General features: G+C 43.3%; 1 protein-coding gene across 1 annotated transcript; it reads right to left on the bottom strand.

Annotated features, from left to right (window-relative positions):
- Positions 1-191: 191 nt before the first annotated feature.
- Positions 192-3,120, bottom strand: LOC120521040 (zona pellucida sperm-binding protein 4-like). The gene is made up of 12 exons (XM_039742935.1): positions 3,012-3,120; positions 2,811-2,932; positions 2,648-2,720; positions 2,415-2,558; positions 2,153-2,340; positions 1,779-1,876; positions 1,577-1,704; positions 1,246-1,435; positions 1,022-1,169; positions 779-854; positions 436-558; positions 192-332 (listed from the first exon to the last, which is right to left on the bottom strand). Exons 1-12 carry the CDS (start codon positions 3,118-3,120, stop codon positions 211-213), a joined length of 1,521 nt encoding a protein of 506 aa, XP_039598869.1. The 3' UTR covers positions 192-210.
- Between the last annotated feature and the right edge of the window lie 15,059 nt (positions 3,121-18,179).

Raw genomic sequence — 18,179 nt, forward strand, 5'->3', positions numbered from 1 at the left:
GTAGACTTGGCAAAGATGGGATGTGATAAGTAAAGGAGGCCAGCAATAAATGCAACAAAAGAGTTCAAGGGTGGTTTACTGCTGAAGTGTAGGTCACAAACCATTTCATAAACCAAAAATCGACAGCTAGAGCTTTAGACACAAGACCCACAGGTTTCACTCCATTTAAAAATTGCACAAGATTCCAACCATTCATGAAGAGCCTTTTATTTAAAATTTCAGATTTACTTTCTGCTTGTTCAACCTTCTCAAAGCAACTATAGCTAAAACCAGGATCAGCATCAACATGGCAGCTGCAGCTCCCAGCACCAGGTATCCAGTGGGAAGAGAGGCTGTGGGAGGAAGACAAAGGACATTTACTCTCCAAGCCATACAGTAAAGGATGAAGACCTCAAGCAGAACTCTGGACTACTCTAGAAGGATCAAGATGGTTACCTTTCTGCTCCAGTCTGGAGGTTTGCATACCGTCAGCCTCAAAAACCACAGGACCACTGTGAATGAGCACATTCTTCCTGGATGAAGCAGTTTGTGCCACCTTGTCTGCAGCTCTGCCAGATCCTGGGAGAAGAGAAAAAAAAAAAAAATTCTGTTTAGCTTCACACACCGAGCCCCCTTTACCAGGCAGTCAACCAGATTTCACACCCCATGTCTATGAGACAAGCAGTCTCCATACCAGTGTGCAAAGCGTCAATTACAAGGCACTGAATTACTGTAGTAACAGTGACACCTTGTCCTACAAAACAAATACCAAAGCCAAAAACTGCCACAGGCTACTTACTTCTTACAGGGCAGCTCTGAGTACAGGGGTCTGTGGCAGAGGGATAGCAGGCAGCAGCAACACAGTAGATGAAGATCTACAGAGAAAAGCCAGGGACACAAATCGTGAAACCACACAGCAGAGAAGCTTCGGATGTCACTGGTTGGTATCCATACACCGATTTCCAAACTTAAGCCCATCACAGTATTTCAAGCAAGACCACAGAAACAGGGCAGGATTACCCTTTGTCACAAAAGCACCCACCTTTTCAGCCAAGGCTTGCCGAGCTACAGGGTCCACAAAAGCAAACATCTCAAACACAAATCTCTTGTAATGACTTGGGTAGGCCACTCCAGATGTGCTGTCCACTGTCACCAAGCTAGTCAAATAGTTGTCCCCTGCGTACGGGCACCTGGGACAAACAGACCTCCAGTTAGCACGGACCAGCCACCCTCTTCACCTCACCCTCCCACAAGGTGGTCACCTACCCATTCACCAGAAGGCTCCACTGGGGCTGGCTGGAAGCAGAAGGTCCTGGAGTGACCCAGCAGTCCCCTAGAGTCAGCACAAGGTTAGGGTCAGTCCTGTTCACGATGTGCACTTCCACAGCCACAGGATCCCTCAGAGTTTTGGTCACTGGGTAGTCCGCATCCACATAGTAGGAGCCATAGGAGGAATCTGACCATGGAAAAGAGCAGAAATTACATACCCTAACCATACGATTCTTGTAACTACAAATCTACCAGGTTTTATTGTACCTTCAAACCATTCTGTGAAAGGAATGGAAATAAAATGATCATGGACCCCACCCAACAGTACCTGTAGCAATGACCAATTCCAGGTCAAATGGCCCTTGCTCTACTACTGGAAGAGGTGGCGCCACAGTATACACCTCAGCCTCCACTTGCACATCCTGGCTTCCCGAGTAGGTGCACTGGAAGAATAACCTGAGGAGAGAAACACCACATCACAGCAGGTAGAGCACATTTAGGGTTAGAGGAAGCAGGTTCAGAAGCCTTACTTGTAGACACTGTCCCTGGTGATGGAGCCCTCTGGACCACTCCTCACAGTAATGGCAGCAGACATGGTGTTCTGGTAGGTCACATTGCCACCAGAAAGCTGAAACAGGGTCATCAGAATTGCAGTAATTCTAAAGTCATTGCAGGGGATTTCCATTTCTAGCACATCAGCAAGACATTTCTAAGGTCTGTATGGTCCAACAAATTTAGAACAAACCTGATCCTTTACTAGGACAGAAAACTACAGAATGAGGACTAAAATATTAGATCCACCACAAGCCATCAGGTCTAATACAGAGATCTGATTACTCAGCTCTCTGGCTTCCTATGGTTGACAGAGTGCTTGTTGCTGCACATCACCAAGATGGAGTCTCACCTGAACTGTGCTGCCACAGGCACTGACTGGAAACTGGTACATGACAAAGCTGGACAGGCTGGTCACAGGGCTGCAGCTGGGGGAACTGCTGTCCACCAACTGGATGGACCCAAGATCCAGGGAAGGAAGGGTCACATTCTCAGACACCACCACCACAAACTGGCCATCCAGGGTGCACTGCACAGTCACTGGCCAAACCAAACACAAGCATGAATATCCAGTAGCAGCCACCTTTGCTCTCTCGCACTCTCCAACCACTCACCATCATTGGCATAGTAGCATGGACTGGTGCTGCTGCTTGAATCATAGCAACAGTTGCTGGCTTCACAGTCTGCTTGAGTGATGGATGAAGACCCTCCACAAGGGAGCTTCTCGCTGTCCACAACTGCACATCTATCAGCGGAAGCTTAAGAACTCGACGACCTTTTTTAAAAAAAAAAAAAAGTGTGGGTTTATTTTAAAGACTCCATGTTCCAACCCTGAACAGAAACATACCTGGCTTAGGGCATGTGAAGGTCTTCAGATTTGAGCGAGATCCAACGGCAATGGTCACGACGTATTGGGAGCTCTAAAGTGAGCAGAAGAGGCTCAGACCACAAATGACATACAGCTTAATTTAAAAACAGCAACCAACGGCTGAAACATCGGCGCTACTCACCTTCTCAGACGCATAACCGTACGTTGAAGAAAAGGGCACAGTTAGTGTGGTGCGGCCAGACTTTTCACGGATGACAACTCCTGGGAGATTGTTGGTCACCTTTACCAGTCCAACACTCGTCTCTGAAAAAGTTAGTTTACTAGCTTTACTGGAATACGCAGGAGCTAACAAGTCCAAGTACCGAGGACACGCCACACTCACTTTGAAGAAAAACGGTCGGAGAGCCGGCAATTGACAGCATCATCATCTCGTCACCATCGCATTTTTTGGTCAAGTCTCCTGACGCCGCATAAACAAACTGCACCCCCATCAGGCAAACGACCAGCCAGAAAAAGCACCAACAATCCAAACGTGCCATGCTGTGAATTCACCAAACAGAAACGCCACATGAACAAGAGAGCGCAGGTTTAAATCATCAGCGGCGGCGGCGCAAGTGACTCGTTAGTGAGAAAGCGCGGGAAGTCTGAGGAACTCCTTCTGCTCGTGCGGCTTTAATGAGCAATCAGCACGTCACGGCATCGGACTGATATGTCCAGTAGAAGACCGCGTGTAAGTGACCGCTCAGCAGTGGATCTTTTAATTTAGTGAGGGAAATCAGGAAATCTCAACTAAGAAAAAAAAAAAAAGGAGAAACGTGACAGCTATAGGTACGAGTATGTCTAAAGAAGGGCTTTGTAAGGTTTTAGAATGACCCGTTAATTAAATACTGATAAATAAATCAGAAGAAAGAGGGTCTTCCTGAATGTTTTTTTTAATTCACAACGTTTTTGAATTTTGGAAACTAAATGACTAGAAGTTAGTTCAGCCGTATTGTTTTAATTGAAATTCCTTCCGGAAATGATGTAGAAGAAAAAAAACCTCCATAAAAAAATATTATCTTTCACATACTTTCTCGTGGTTCAACTTTTTTAACATCTATTTCCCACTTTCATCTTTCTCTCTTCATTTTTTAGCATTCCATTTTAACCTTTTATTTCATTTCATTGTTTAGCACGCATGTTCTAGTATTTGGAGATGAGTTTCCCGACAACGGCGAATCCTAATAACGGGCATTTTTTTTTTCTTTCGTTAACGTATGCAGTCACCGTGCCGCAAATCCAGTTGTTATTATTATTTTTTTTTCATTAGCTGTGGGGAATGAAGGGGATTTTTTTAGACATATTTTACTTTAGATGGTATTCAAGCCCTCTCTGTATCCTTTAATTCCCACCCCTGGTGCAGTGAGGACTTCTCTTCGTTGATTCGCCCTACTTTTGTTTCTCACACACAAGGGCATCGCGATGTCATCGGAAAGTAGAACAGGGTGCTCATCGTTTCAAAAGTGAAGTTTTTTCACTGATGAGTGTGCCTGTCCTTTCTTTTGCTTTTGTCCACGAACCAGTCCGTATCCGAATTTAGCCGCTTTTAAGGGCTTTTTCGTATTCGGTTATTTAATTACTATGTAGTGTTTACCTTATGTAACTTTTCACAAGTGTATTTATTTCCACTGATGGGTTAATAACGAAAACATTTGTCAATTGTCAATCAACGACTTTGCAGTGCGTATAGCATGAGATGAGTCCTGGAATAAAACAAAATGTAGCCCATATTAAGATAAATAAATGAATAAAATTACTTTTAAAAAGTCTTCAAACATTTATTAAAATGGAGCTATAATAAACCGAGCGTAGAGCTGCTTTGCAATAAGCTTTTTGTTCGTCAAATATTTTGTGTAAGAGGCTGACACTGGTCATGATTTGTTTTTATATTAGGCTGACCGTCTTTTAAGGCGACCGACTTTTAAGTTGACCACTTCTTAAGGCAATTCAATATGTAGATCAATTTGATATTTTATACAAACTCATTAATTTGGTTATACAGTATTGCATTTAAGCAGTATTACTTTAATACTCGTAGTTTCTGTTATTTTTGTGATGAAATTTAAACTCTTTTATATATTGAGGTCGCCCTTTTGAGCCCCCCTGATATTTACTACGCGGTGTGGCATTTGTACTCCATCAACATTAATTATTTCCAGAGACATAATTTAGTGTATTTTTCCAGCGCACAAACGCAAGGGAACGATTGGAGAACCAGAACTCCTGCTCACATCATGTCGCTTCGTACCGCAAGCTGCAAGTAGTAAGCCTGTGATAAGCAGAATACCGCTACGCTTTCCACTCACGGGACAGAAGGACAATCCCGACCGCTTAAAAGAAGAAGAAGAAGAAGATATCGCACAGTCTGGAGTAGAAAATCATCTTTTACCTGGAAAAACGAAACTACAAATTTCATCGTGCATTGCAAAATGGACGGGGCGTGTGTGAAACTCCGCGCCTGCGTAGCACTCAAGGGACAGAAGGACAAACCGACCGCTTTTATATAGAAGGATGATGATTTGAGTGGTCACTTCAAGGCAAGCGGGCAGCAGTGATGGAAATAACGAAGTAGAATTACAATTGTTTCTGTTTTTTTTTTTTTTTCTGTAATTTTATTTACAAGATTTATCTGCAGAAACTTTTTACTTTTATTCCACTACATTTTATAGCACATATCTCAACCTTCCAGTCAGTTACACTTGGCGATGTATTTTTACAGTCATGACTACATGAGTAGTTTCACGAAGCAATAAAAGAAGTCCTACAGAAAGAAGGGTGTACAAAATTCCTTGATATTTGCTGAACCGAGTCAAGACACGCCCACAAGACTATGCACGGCGTTTTGTTTCTGAATTGTAACGCGCTCACAGTCTCTACCTGCTTGTTTGTCAGTAACGCACAACACACAGTTACAAAAGTTAACAGCAAAGTTTTTTTTTTTTTTTTTTGCAGTGTTCACTGTAACTTAATATCTTAGCTATTGTTGCAACTTATGTTGATATTCAGTGCAAGTATACAAAAGCGCTATTATGGCTATGTTTGCTATTTGCGAATGAACATATTGTTAAGTCTGTGCACTGTTGACCTTTGAGGAGAGATGCGCTGTATATTACAACGCTACAAGACGTTAAAATGTGTTGATTTTTTAAACGTAAAGGTATTTTTTTCTAAATGAATGCCGTCTTGGGCATTACGCTGTACCTTTAATTCTGGTTAATAGTGCCACCTACTGGTTTGATTAAACAATACGTAAAGTTGAGTGATGTTTAACATTGCTCTTCCTGAACACTGTGTAACTTTGACATTTAATTAGTTACAGTATGTTCATATATGTATTCCATCGGTATTTATGCACTTATTGTATTCATTTATTTCTGTTTAGATACCACACATGTATACAAATCTATCAAAGTACCTGAAGCAAGCTGGTGAAGGGTATTATCTACTCTCTGGTGTAGCTGCGGTTCTTTCTAACCGAAGAATTAGGCCAGCAAGTGCACAATCAGCACAGTAACGTACAACTGTCCCTCACACTGGGAAACGATTGGCGAGCACAAACAAATCGATTCAGCATTGCGTTCCGCGAGAGAGATAAACGAACGATCCCGCTAAGCCAGCCTCATTCGTTTGTAGTGCTTCAATGGATCGCCGTCATGTCTGTGGTTGGTCGCCGCTTGATTATGTGGTAAAATGAGCCAGTTTGTCCAAGCATGAATTCATCTATCGAATGACAAACCGCCCAATATTAGTGAAACAATACCGTTGACGCATCACAGAGAGATTTCCTTTCTCTAATCTAATCTGGTCGAATCTAATCTAATGTAAGTTTATAATTATTTCCACCCTCCATTTGACAACCAGTAAAACACTCAAGTGCTGTCATTCTTCTCATCTTAAGACCGGGACAGAGGAGGAGAAAACAGACAAGCTTGTGAAATGAAGGGACCTCGGAGCTGGTTTGATCAAAACCGAAAAAGCTAATGTGACTTAAGAATTTGATGACTTTCGGGGTTTTGTGAGGGGTAAGACAATCAAGTCGGGATGGGGAGCATGCACTGGTACAGCGCGTTACCGCACCCACCACATGACGAAACAGCACGGGATCCCGGTTGGCAACCACCCAGGCAGACATGTGGTCCAGTCCCACCCTCCAGAAATGACCTATCTGTCGCAGCCAGGTGTTACGTGAGCGAACCCTTGGCCTGGTCCAGCCAATCAAGTCCTCAATAAGGATCACCCTCTGGTAATTGCGTCACATGGCCATAGTGTCTACCTCAGTGAGGACTTCACTTGAACACTTAACACCAAACAGCTGGTCAAGAGGGCCAAACAGCAGCTTGACTTTCTGAGGAGGCGGAGGAAGTTTGGTATGTCGACTAAGATCCTCGGCAACTTTTACAGCTACATTGTTGAGAGCATCTTGACCAGCTGCATCACTGTGTGGTACGGCACCACTACTGCTATGGACTGCAAATGCCTGCAGAGAGTGGGAAAGACTGATGAGAAGATCACCAGGACCCCACTGCCCTCTCTGCAGAGCATCTACAACTGCAGAGTCTGCAGGAGATCTGCCTCGACTCACCCCCAACACAAAACTGTTCACACTTCAACCCTCAGGAAAAGGTATAGAAGTATGAAATGAGGGCTTCCAGGCTAAAGAATTTCCCAAGGCCATGAGCCTCCTAAATAACGGACTGGAGTTTATAACCGCGGTCCACCTCATTCTATCGACCTCACACCACTGTGTTTGACTTGTCCATCACACACCTACCTGCACATTACACTTTATACTTCTATTCTGTTTTTATACTTTATGCTGCCTCTGTCACTTACTATCTATCTGCTGCTTATTATTTATGTTTATCTTTATATGTTGGTTCTGTTATTTGGTGAAGAAAGAATTTCATTATACTGGGAAACGTGTTTCCTTACTGTGCACATGACAATAAACTTTGAACTTGAACTAGTGATGTAAGCTCCCTTACAATGCAGGTCATGTGCCTCATTCGGGACTCCAGGAGCAACAGAAATTCAAACCAGCGGGACCCAAAGATTCTCTGAAGAGACACACATGATGGAGTCCAGTCTTCGTCTCAGGTCACCGGATATCGTCCATGTCTCACAAAAGGGAGCACCAGGACTCTGAAGACTTGGACCTTCATCATTTTCAGATATAAGGAGAACCACACACCCCTTTCCAGTGACCTCATGACCACTCATGCTCTCTTAATCCATCTACTGACTTCATAGGAAGAGTCACCAGAGATATGAATGTCACTGCTGAGGTAACTAAACCTCTCTCTTGACGAGGTCGACACTCTCTCCGCAGACACACTGCTGATGGCCGTGCCCAAGAAGTCATTAAAGGTTGTTTGGTTTTTATCAGGACCCTCACAAGGCCAGACACTCAGACTCCTCACTCAGTCTCTTGATTGCACCGATCAGAGCCTTCATTGACTCTGTGAATAATCACAGCATTATTAACAAAGTCAAGATCAGTGAATCTTTCTTCACCAACAGATGCCCCCCATTCACTGGACCCTACGACACTATGCAACACTCAGTCCATGCAAGCACTGAACAGAGTAAGAGCAGAACACACCGCTGATGGACCCAGAATCACCTGAGAGGGTCTGCCCCCTCTCTGCACAGCACTCACAGTACCAGTGTACAGGCCGGCCAAAATATCCGACAACCTTGAGAGGATCCCGTGAAGTCTCATGATGTCCCACAGGGCAGCTTGATCAACTGACTCAAACACTTTATGAAAATCGACAAAGGCTGTAAAGAAACTCTGTTGATATTGGTGTTTGCGCTCCATGAGAACCCTCAGTGCCAGGATGCAGTCGATGGTAGACTTCTTAGGCGTCAAACCAGACTGCTCCGGTCGCTGGTAGGTGAGCAAGTGATCACTGATCCTATTGAGGATGACCCTAATAAGGACGTTACTTGGCACTGAGAGCAGTGTTTTCATCCTGTAGTTGCTGCAATCCAGGCGATCACCCTTCCCTTTCCAGATAGGGATGACAAGTCCCGTTTTTCAGTCACTTGGGATGAGGTCCGTCTCCAAAATGGAAGGAAAGATTATTTGCAATGCCAGGAGGACAGCTGGCCACCAGCCTGGGGAAGTTCACCCACAGATACCACAGAACCCTGCATCCTTCCCTTCCCTCAGCTGGTCCACCACCTTTGCAATTTCAGTGAGGCTGGGAGGTTCACAGCTAATTGGAGGATCAGCTTCAAGAACCGCAGACCCAGAGATGTCCAACATCCTCACAGGAGGATCAGCTCATCACTGATCTAATCTATGCAAATATAATATAATATAATATAATATAATATAATATAATATAATATAATATAATATAATATAATTATTTCCTTCTTCCTTCTGACAACCAGTAAAACACAAGTAAGACAATGAGGATATCATATACAGTCATATGAAAAAGTTTGGGACCCCCTCTTAATTCTTTAATTTTTGTTTCTCATTGGCTGAGCTTTCAAAGTAGCAACTTCCTTTTAATATCTGACATGCCTTATGGAAACAGGAGTATTTCAGCAGTGACATTAAGTTTATTGGATTAAAAAAAATATGCAATATGCATCATAACAAAATTAGACAGGGGCATAAATGTGGGCACCCCATTAGAGATATGACATCAATACTTAGTGGAGCCTCCAAGCAAGACCAAGGAACTGGTAGTGGATTTTAGGAGGCCCAAGCCCCTCCTGGACCCCGTGATCATCAGAGTTGACTGTGCAGAGGGTGCTGACCTATAAATACTTGGGAGTGAGCTGGATGATGAATTGGACTGGACTGCCAATACTGATATTCTGTGTAAGAAAGGTCAGAGCCGACTATACTTCCTTAGAAGGTTGGCGTCCTTCAACATCTGAAATAAGATCCTGCAGATGTTCTACCAGACGGTTGTGGTGAGCGCCCTCTTCTACGCAGTGGTGTGCTGGGGAGGCAGCATAAAGATGAAGGACGCCTCACACCTGGACAGACTTGTTAGGAAGGCAGGCTCTATTGTAGGAATGAAGCTGGACAGATTGACATCTGTAGCAGAGCGATGGGCGCTAAGCAGGATCCTGTCAATCATGGAGAATCCACTGCATCCACTGAACAGGATCATCTCCAGACAGAGGAGCAGCTTCAGTGACAGACTGAGTAGACTCCACACTATGCGACTCTTCACACCTGCTGTCTTGTCTGAAGTCTTTGTCCACATAACTGGTTATAAAGCAGCTTTATTTTGCAGAGTCACAGTGAGAAGAGTTTTAGAAAAGTAGACAATCAATATACATGACAGCGTCAGGGCTCTTCTGAACGCCGTCTGTTGGGTGGGGCAAGTTTATATACCCCTAGAATGCGTGATTTAATATCATTATGAAATATAACAGTCAACACGTTTATTATACACAATCCTTGAGCCTCTTCAACGCCCTTGCAAAACTTGATTTCTTGGCCCCGTTTGTTATGGCGTTCAGATGTAAGCTAAGGGACAACGTGATAAGGCAGACTCAGGTGTGGAATGCTCAGACATTAAGTCCTTTGACAAATATTTTTCTGTTTTGCTCAGCAAAGCATGCTTTTCCATAGTGTATGGTGTGGACTTGACCCGGACACAGATAGGCGGACATGTTGTACTTCACCACCACACGTGTTTTATTTACAGTTATTTACAAATATTTAGTCACTCAGACTCAGTTCAAATAAGTGCACAAACCCCAATACTCGGTCCTGGCCTCACAATGCCTTTCTTCGGGCCGCCTCCACACCTCTCTGGTGCCTTGTCCTGCTTCCACCCAACTCCAGCCATCCCGGTGTCCTCCTAAATCTTACCCCAAGCACTTCCTGGTGTGGCGGAAGTGATGAGGTCACAAATCCCAAGGCATTGGGCGCTCCTGGCGGTGACCACAGGCCTCTATAGGGTGGGGCTTCCATGCCCTGAACCTGTGGCCCACAAAGCAACAAGGAAGGCGGCCCCCACGTGATCCCAGTTGGTCACATGCACATCCTCCAAGGCGTCCCTGCCGGGTCGTCGCCCTGGCATCGCGACAATGGTTTTGTAAAGCTTACTTCTCAGACATGAATTAGTAAAAGGGAACGAAGAGAACATTCATCTTCCACACTTCCACCCTGGGGTTGTAAACGCTAACGTTATTCAAAGTTATTGTCTCTTTTTACATGCATTTTTATTACTCTTTAATTTAATATTGTTTTTCTTTTGTATCAGTATACTGCTGCTGGATTATGTGAATATCCTCTTGATTAATAAAGTATCTATCTATCTATCTATCTATCTATCTATCTATCTATCTATCTATCTATCTATCTATCTATCTATCTATCTATCTATCTATCTATCTATCTATCTTTTACCTCTCGATGCTGTCCTCCTATAGCCTGTGATGAGTGTCTGGATGCTGGATGGAGGTATTTCTGACCATTCTTCATACAATCTCTCCAGTTCAGTTCAATTTGATGGCTGCCAAGCATGGACAGCCTGCTTCAAATCATCCCATAGATTTTCGATGATCTTCAAGTCAGGGGACTGTGATGGCCATTCTAAAACATTGTACTTCTCTCTATGTATGAATCCTTTGTAGATTTCAAACTGAGTTTTGGGTCATAGTCTTGTTGGAATATCCATCCCCTGCATAACTACAACTTTGTGACTGACGCTTTATCCTGAAGAATTTTTTGAAATTGGGTTGAATTCATCCGGCCCTCGACTCTAAAAAGGGCCCCATTCCCTGAAATAGTCACACAGCCCCACAAAAAGATGGAACCTCCACCAAATTTGACAGGAGGTAGCAGGTGTTTTTCTTGGAATGTGTTGTTCTTCATCCACCATGCATAGCATTATTTGTTCCGATCAGATAACTCCATTTTTGTCTCATCAGTCCAAAGCACTTTGTTCCAAAATGAATCTGGTTTGTCTAATTGAGCATTTGCATACAACAAGTGACTCTGTTTGTGGTGCGAGTGCAGAAAGGGCTTCTTTCTCATCACCCTGCCATACAGATGTTCTTTGTGCAAATTGTGCTGAGTTGTAGAACGATGTACAGACACACCATCTGCAGCGAGATGTTCTTGCAGGTCTTTGGAGGTGATCTGTGGGTTGTCTGTAACCATTCTCATAATCCTCTGCATATGCCACTCGTGTATTTGTCTTGGCCTGCCAGACCTGCTAGGTTGGTTTAACATCAACTGTGCCTGTGGCCTTCCATTTCCTGATTCCATTCCTTACACTTGAAACTGACAGTTTAAACCTCTGAGATGGCTTTTTGTAGCCTTTTGTAGGGAAAACGGCTCAAGACAGGCATATAGGGGCTGACAGAAATATGAAGGGGCACATGGTGGCGACGGAGACGGGAAAGGGGTGGGGTGGTGGTGGGGGTGCTCTGGATAACTGTTTTCGTCATGTCATTGGATTGCTCTTTGTCAGGCCTCTACCCTAAGACCTGTCCAACTTGGGTGTCCCACCTGAAGGCTAAGCTTCTGCTGGTGTGGCTCTTTGGGTCAATGAGGCATGAAAACCCCCTGACCACAATAAGGTGGCAATCCCTAAGGAGGAAAACTGAAAAATAAAACAACAAAAAATAAAATAAAATTTTCCTCATCAGATTAAAACAACTAAAATCATGACATTTATCTTAATTGGATGGCCTAAATCAAATATATTCGAACCCAACAAAAACACTTCTCACTATTGCCAATATTAGCAAAACTAAAAGGGTAGGCCAAGTTATAAAAAAAATCAATTCACTAAGTTTTGAAAAACAAAACGGGGCAACTCCAGAGTGGTAGAGAGTCCAGCCCCTCTCAAGGAGATTGGTTCCAGATTCCAAGCTGTGGCCGAGGTGAGTCCGACTATATCTAGCAGAAACTTCTCGACTCACACACCAGCTTAGGCTCCTTCCCTTCAGAGAGGTGACATTCCAAGTCCCAAGAGCCAGTTTCTGTAGCCGAGGATCAGACCGCCAAGGTCCCCGCCTTCGGCCACCACCCAAATCACACTGCACCCAACCTCCTTGGCCCCTCCCATAGGTGGTGAGCCCATGGGAGGAGGACCCACGTTACCTCTTTCGGCTGTGCCCGGCAAGCCCATGGGTGCAGGCCCGCCACCAGGCGCCGCCATCGAGCCCCACCTCCAGGCCTGGCTCCAGAGGGGGCCCGGTGACCCACGTCCGGGCAAGGGAAAACGTCGTCCAAAGTTTTTGCTCTTCATCGGAGGTTTCTTTACAACCAATAATATAAAATTTATCTTAATTGGATTGCCTAATTCTCAAATAAATTTGTAAAATAAAGTAAGAATAAAATAAGACCTCTCAATATAGCCAATATTTACAAAACTAAAAAGGAATGGCATAGTAATAAAAAAAATGTCTTTTCCTACAATTCTCAAACTAATTTGTAGAACACAACAGATTAGAACAGAACATTTGAACTTTTTTCTTCTTTTTTGTCTTTTTGTCTTGTTTTAAGCTTGTTTGTTTTACATCAACTGAACTCTCCATTTGCAACTAAACAGCTCCACTCTCCTTTCTCCTCAATCCACTCTACAACAACAGTCTCCTATTTAACTTTGCAAAAACTCTTCCAAATTCATCCATAGCCAAGTTATTTGTCATGGACTTCTCATGGGCCAAAACCACTAAATTCCTCTTTCTTTTGTGTAACATGGTGGCAACGATAGGGGGTTAGGACCCGTGATAAAGTGGAGAAGGAACTCTCACACGATGCTGAAGACACACCAATGACCAGGGCTGTTACATGCAATTTATGCAATTCAGGAAAGGGTTCCTTGTACTCCCATCACAGCCAGAGGGTGCAACATGATGGGATCTAGAAATGTGATAGATTTGGGAGCAACACTAGATATGGCTCTCATCAGGTCAATATTCTTGTGTGAAAATCTAGTTTCTATTTCTGAAATGGCCCTGTCAAGGATGTTGAGCAGGGATCTATTCAGAGACTGATGGGGGGAAATGGTAGGGTCACCAGAGTCTGTAGAGCCCAAAGTTGAGAGTACAACACTTTGACCCAGGTGTTTGCTCATTGTTCTCCTTCTCTTTGTTGGACGTGACTCATCCTCAGCATTAGATAGATAGATAGATAGATAGATAGATAGATAGATAGATAGATAGATAGATAGATAGATAGATAGATAGATAGATAGATAGATAGATAGATAGATAGATAGATAGATAGATACTTTATTAATCCCAAGGGGGAATTCATATAATCCATATTAGATGACACTCCCCGACAGTCATCCTCACGGATGTTTTTAAAGGAGTCCACTGCTGCACTAAACCTCAGAAGCACTGCACAGATCAACTGACTGAGACTGTAGAATAGCATTTGCTGGTTTCAAGACACCAAGCACCCGCACTGGGAACTTTCCAATCTCAGACAAGTGATGCCTCTTAATTTGGCATAGCAGGCCTGATGCCTCGGTACACAGGTCAACTGTATCATCACCATCCTCTGTCATCTCAGATAGGATACTAAGGATTTCTTCTTGATTGTCTACAGTGCACCTTGTCACCTCATAGTGGCTTGTCCATCTGATCTCAAGCAGCTTTTTTAGACAAGGTGCATCATGTTTATTGAGCACATAGTGGTGGTGAACAAAGTTGTAGACTGAACTAGATAGGCTAAAAAATCTTTTTTCACACGGCTCACTCTGCATGTCCTGCTCAAGCACTAAGTGGAGTTGGTGGTTGTAGCAGTGGATGTATGGGACATATCTGTCAAGTCTCTTTTGGAGCAGAGCTTGTACCCCACCTCTAACCCCACTCATCACAGAAGCCCCATCATAACACTGGCTCAGTATACTGTCAGCACTGTAGCCAGCATCACAAAGGTGGAACAGGATCTCAGAGGTGATGTACTCTGCATCAAGTTGTTGCAAGTCAAGCAACCCAATAAGATGCTCCTCTGCCATGGAATTTCTGACAAACCGTATTATCACAGACACATTTTCCACATTGCACCTATCCCTGGTCCCATCTCTTTGAGGCAATACCCTGCAGAATCAGCACTTTCATATTTTTTCCTGACCTCTCCAAGAACCATGTCAGCCAGTGTTTGGATAATTTCATTTTGGATATTCTTAGAAGTGTATTTTGCATTTTTTGTGATACCCATAGGAATGCTGGCTAGCTTCTCAACCTTCTCTAAGGTATATTCCATCAGTTTTAGAAAAATACCTGAAGCAATGTCATCATCATTACCCACTGCATCATGTCTCAAGGTTTCTGCAGGCCCACGGACCCACAACTCCTTTACACAGAGAAACCTTATAGCACTACCAATAGTCTTGACATAGAAATGTTTTTTTTTCAAGTTGTGTTTTACCCACCAACATTGAATCCACAGTGCCCCACCCCCCCGGGCTGTCTGCTTTTATGCTCAGTCCAGATGGTTGAAGCATGCACATGGTTGTGGCTGGACACATGCCTCTGTAGCTCCTTATCTCGATCAAGTGTTGCTTTCCAGTTGTTACACCCAGTTAAGGTAAAACTACATAGTTGTTGTTAATTATCTCATGAGTCGCTATGATTTTGACAGAGATCTGCTGCTTCCTCAAAGCTACCTGCTGTTACGCAGCTCATTTTGCTCTGCCCGCCTACTGAGAAACCTGACACCGGGTCATTTGCATACTAACAGTGATTGGATGTTTAGCTGGGGGGAGGGTGAGTGGGAGATCTCTGCCAAGTGCTGTGAGAGCTGCAGACAAACAGAGCACAGAGGGAAAGAGCAAACAAGAGGTGAAACCTGTCATCTCATTCATGTCTTTTCCAGTGGATTTTTCAGCTACTGTAGTAAATCTTGTCCATATTAAGTTTGTAGGTAATCTATTATTTTCTTTCTCAATTTCTAAAAGTTTGATTTAAGGGGGCAGGACATTTGTTTAAGGGGGCATTGCCCCCTCTTGCCCCAGCGTAGAGCCGGCCCCGATCGACTATAAATAAATCTGAATCAATGGGACTCTCAAAAGCAGCAAGAGGAGTGTTGGCTGAGGCTCTGAGCCACTGGGAGTTCCTATTGCACTCACTTGGACTGAAGAGACCGCAATCTGTTCAAACCTCCCTTCAAACTAGTATGGAGTAGCCCTTACTAGACTTACTAGGCAGACCTGATTACTGCTACCTGAAAACAGTGTACACTTTTGTAGTTTAAGTGGAATGTGGCATCACCATTTGAGATTTTACACTTAATTTGCAGGAACCTTTATCTCAAACGCCAGTTCAGGTTTCATAAGATTGCTAAAATTGGTCTTCCATTGAAATGCTGCCTCTGAATCTTCTACAGAGAAGACTGCATGCAGAGTCGATGTCACTGATCAAGACATATCGACAGCCCAGAGACTTCTGGATCTTATTTCATTTACCACTATGGTTAGTGAGAAAAATGACCATAACTCTACCTGTGTATCAGTTATGGACCAAAAGGCTTGGCTTATGAACCCAAGAAGCCCAAGTCAACTGCATGCTTTATAACCCAACTCCAGTATTAGTTCTGTTCCTTCTACTTCACTAAATGTCTGCTTGGACTCTTGCTCTTTAGTACCAACCTTACTGTACAGGATGGCCGTTAACAAAAGACTGAAGAGACCCTTTCACTGTCAAGGGTATTCCTGTGCTGGACAGTAAGATGATGGTGCCAAGTTGAATCCAACCTCAGTAGGAAACACAAAAAGATTACAGAAAGCAATACTTTCTTCCAGCAAACTATGTAACATATAAGGAGCATTCGGATGGGAAATCTTGGAGTGTAACTGCAGTACAACCAGCAAACACGAGGTATGACCAAACACCCAAACCCACAATGCAACAGAGCCCCTGAACAAAGACAAGGCAATTTTTTCATCCTTCTCAGTGTCAAAGACCACGTGGTGGTCTCTAAATAAATGGAGGTGATGCATTTCCCTGTCTAATCAAAGGACAAAAATAAGCACACCAGATATAATTTTGGTTGCAAGACAGTTTGCAACATCAGTTTGTTCGCTTTACCCCCAGCAATCTAAATTTAAGTGGTTTTGGGTTTCTTCCAAATTTAAACTGTGGATACACAATCAGAGAGTGGGACAGGTGCCAGTAGTGGAAACAAGCGCTTATAACCAGATAGAAACTTAAAAGCGCATTTGACAGGCCCCCCTTAACATATAAATGTAAAATGCTCTTGAAAGAAGTGTTTCCTTTTTGTTAAGTGCTGGCGTGATTTTGGTGCATAGAGGTGCGCATAAGCAAGATTTTTTTTTTCTTTTTTAATATAATAAAAAGGAGACTGCATGACGTTTTTTTTTACCCTGATCAAGAAGCTTCAGAGAGTTTTGTTATTCTTCCGACATCAGTATATTACCCAAGTGTACGCTGTTAAAAGATTTCTTACTATTGCAATGACATTTAGTCTTCATGTCAACACCCACAAAAACAATTAAAAAAACATTAAAAAGCTGGTCTGGGATGAAACAAGCAAAAGCTGCCAAAAACCGGACAGATTAGCTATTGTTTAAGTTAGTAATGGGCCCCAAAACACTAAAAAAAAAAAAAAACAACAACATTTAAAAGCTCGTCTGGAATGAGTTTGAGAAATTCTTAAGACGGGGTCCTCAATCACGGAGGGCTGCAGTGGCTGCAGGTTTTTATTCCGTCTACCATCATGTACAGGTCGGGTCTTGAAACCCGAAAAGTCGATCATATCAGACCGACTTGTACACCCGTTCAAAAATGCGACACTTAATTTTTCTTTTACATGTTCTTGCCTCCTTCAATCTCACATCAGTTTCTCAGACACATTGAATTTTGTTGCAGCAGCGTAGTTGCCAATTTCTTTCCGTACTTCAACGTTTAATTTAAAACCAGCTTTATATTTTCTTCTGATCGGACGCTTCATCGTAGATAAGGGATGCTCTTACGTTGAAGGGGCAAGATACACACAAAAAAAAAAAACAAAAGAAAGTGCAAACGCCGCTTCTAATAGTTTGGGTATTACCGTGTGGTCACGCCGGCACAGAAGAGCGAGATTAGCTGACGCGAGAAGGGTCTGGCTGCAGCCTGCAATACCTAGGAATTTAGACACGGAACGCCCTTCATATCACGGAACGCCCCCCAGCACTAGTCACGGAACGCCCTCTGATGTCAGTTTCGAGACGTCATCATTGTTTTGTCGGAGTCCGGAGGAATGGTGGATTTAGAATATATCTTTCTAAAAGAGTTTCGAGGAAAGAAGAAGAGTTTGTGTTGGGAATTAAGATGGCAGTGAGTTTGTTGCAAGTTGTACTAGTATTAGGTAATATTATACTTTACTGCTAGGGTACGAATTATACCACAGTGTAATAAAGATGTTGAATCAACTTTCAGGTTCCGTGCAGTACTAAGCGCTCTAAGAAAGTATTAACAGTTAAACAACAAACAGAATGGTTTGTGTAGCTAATTGTTACAGGGCTAATCGGAATACTCGATTCTGAGTAGTAAATCGACGGATTCA

The sequence above is a fragment of the Polypterus senegalus genome, unplaced genomic scaffold, assembly GCF_016835505.1.
Source record: "Polypterus senegalus isolate Bchr_013 unplaced genomic scaffold, ASM1683550v1 scaffold_1455, whole genome shotgun sequence".
In the NCBI taxonomy this organism is placed as follows: domain Eukaryota; kingdom Metazoa; phylum Chordata; class Cladistia; order Polypteriformes; family Polypteridae; genus Polypterus; species Polypterus senegalus.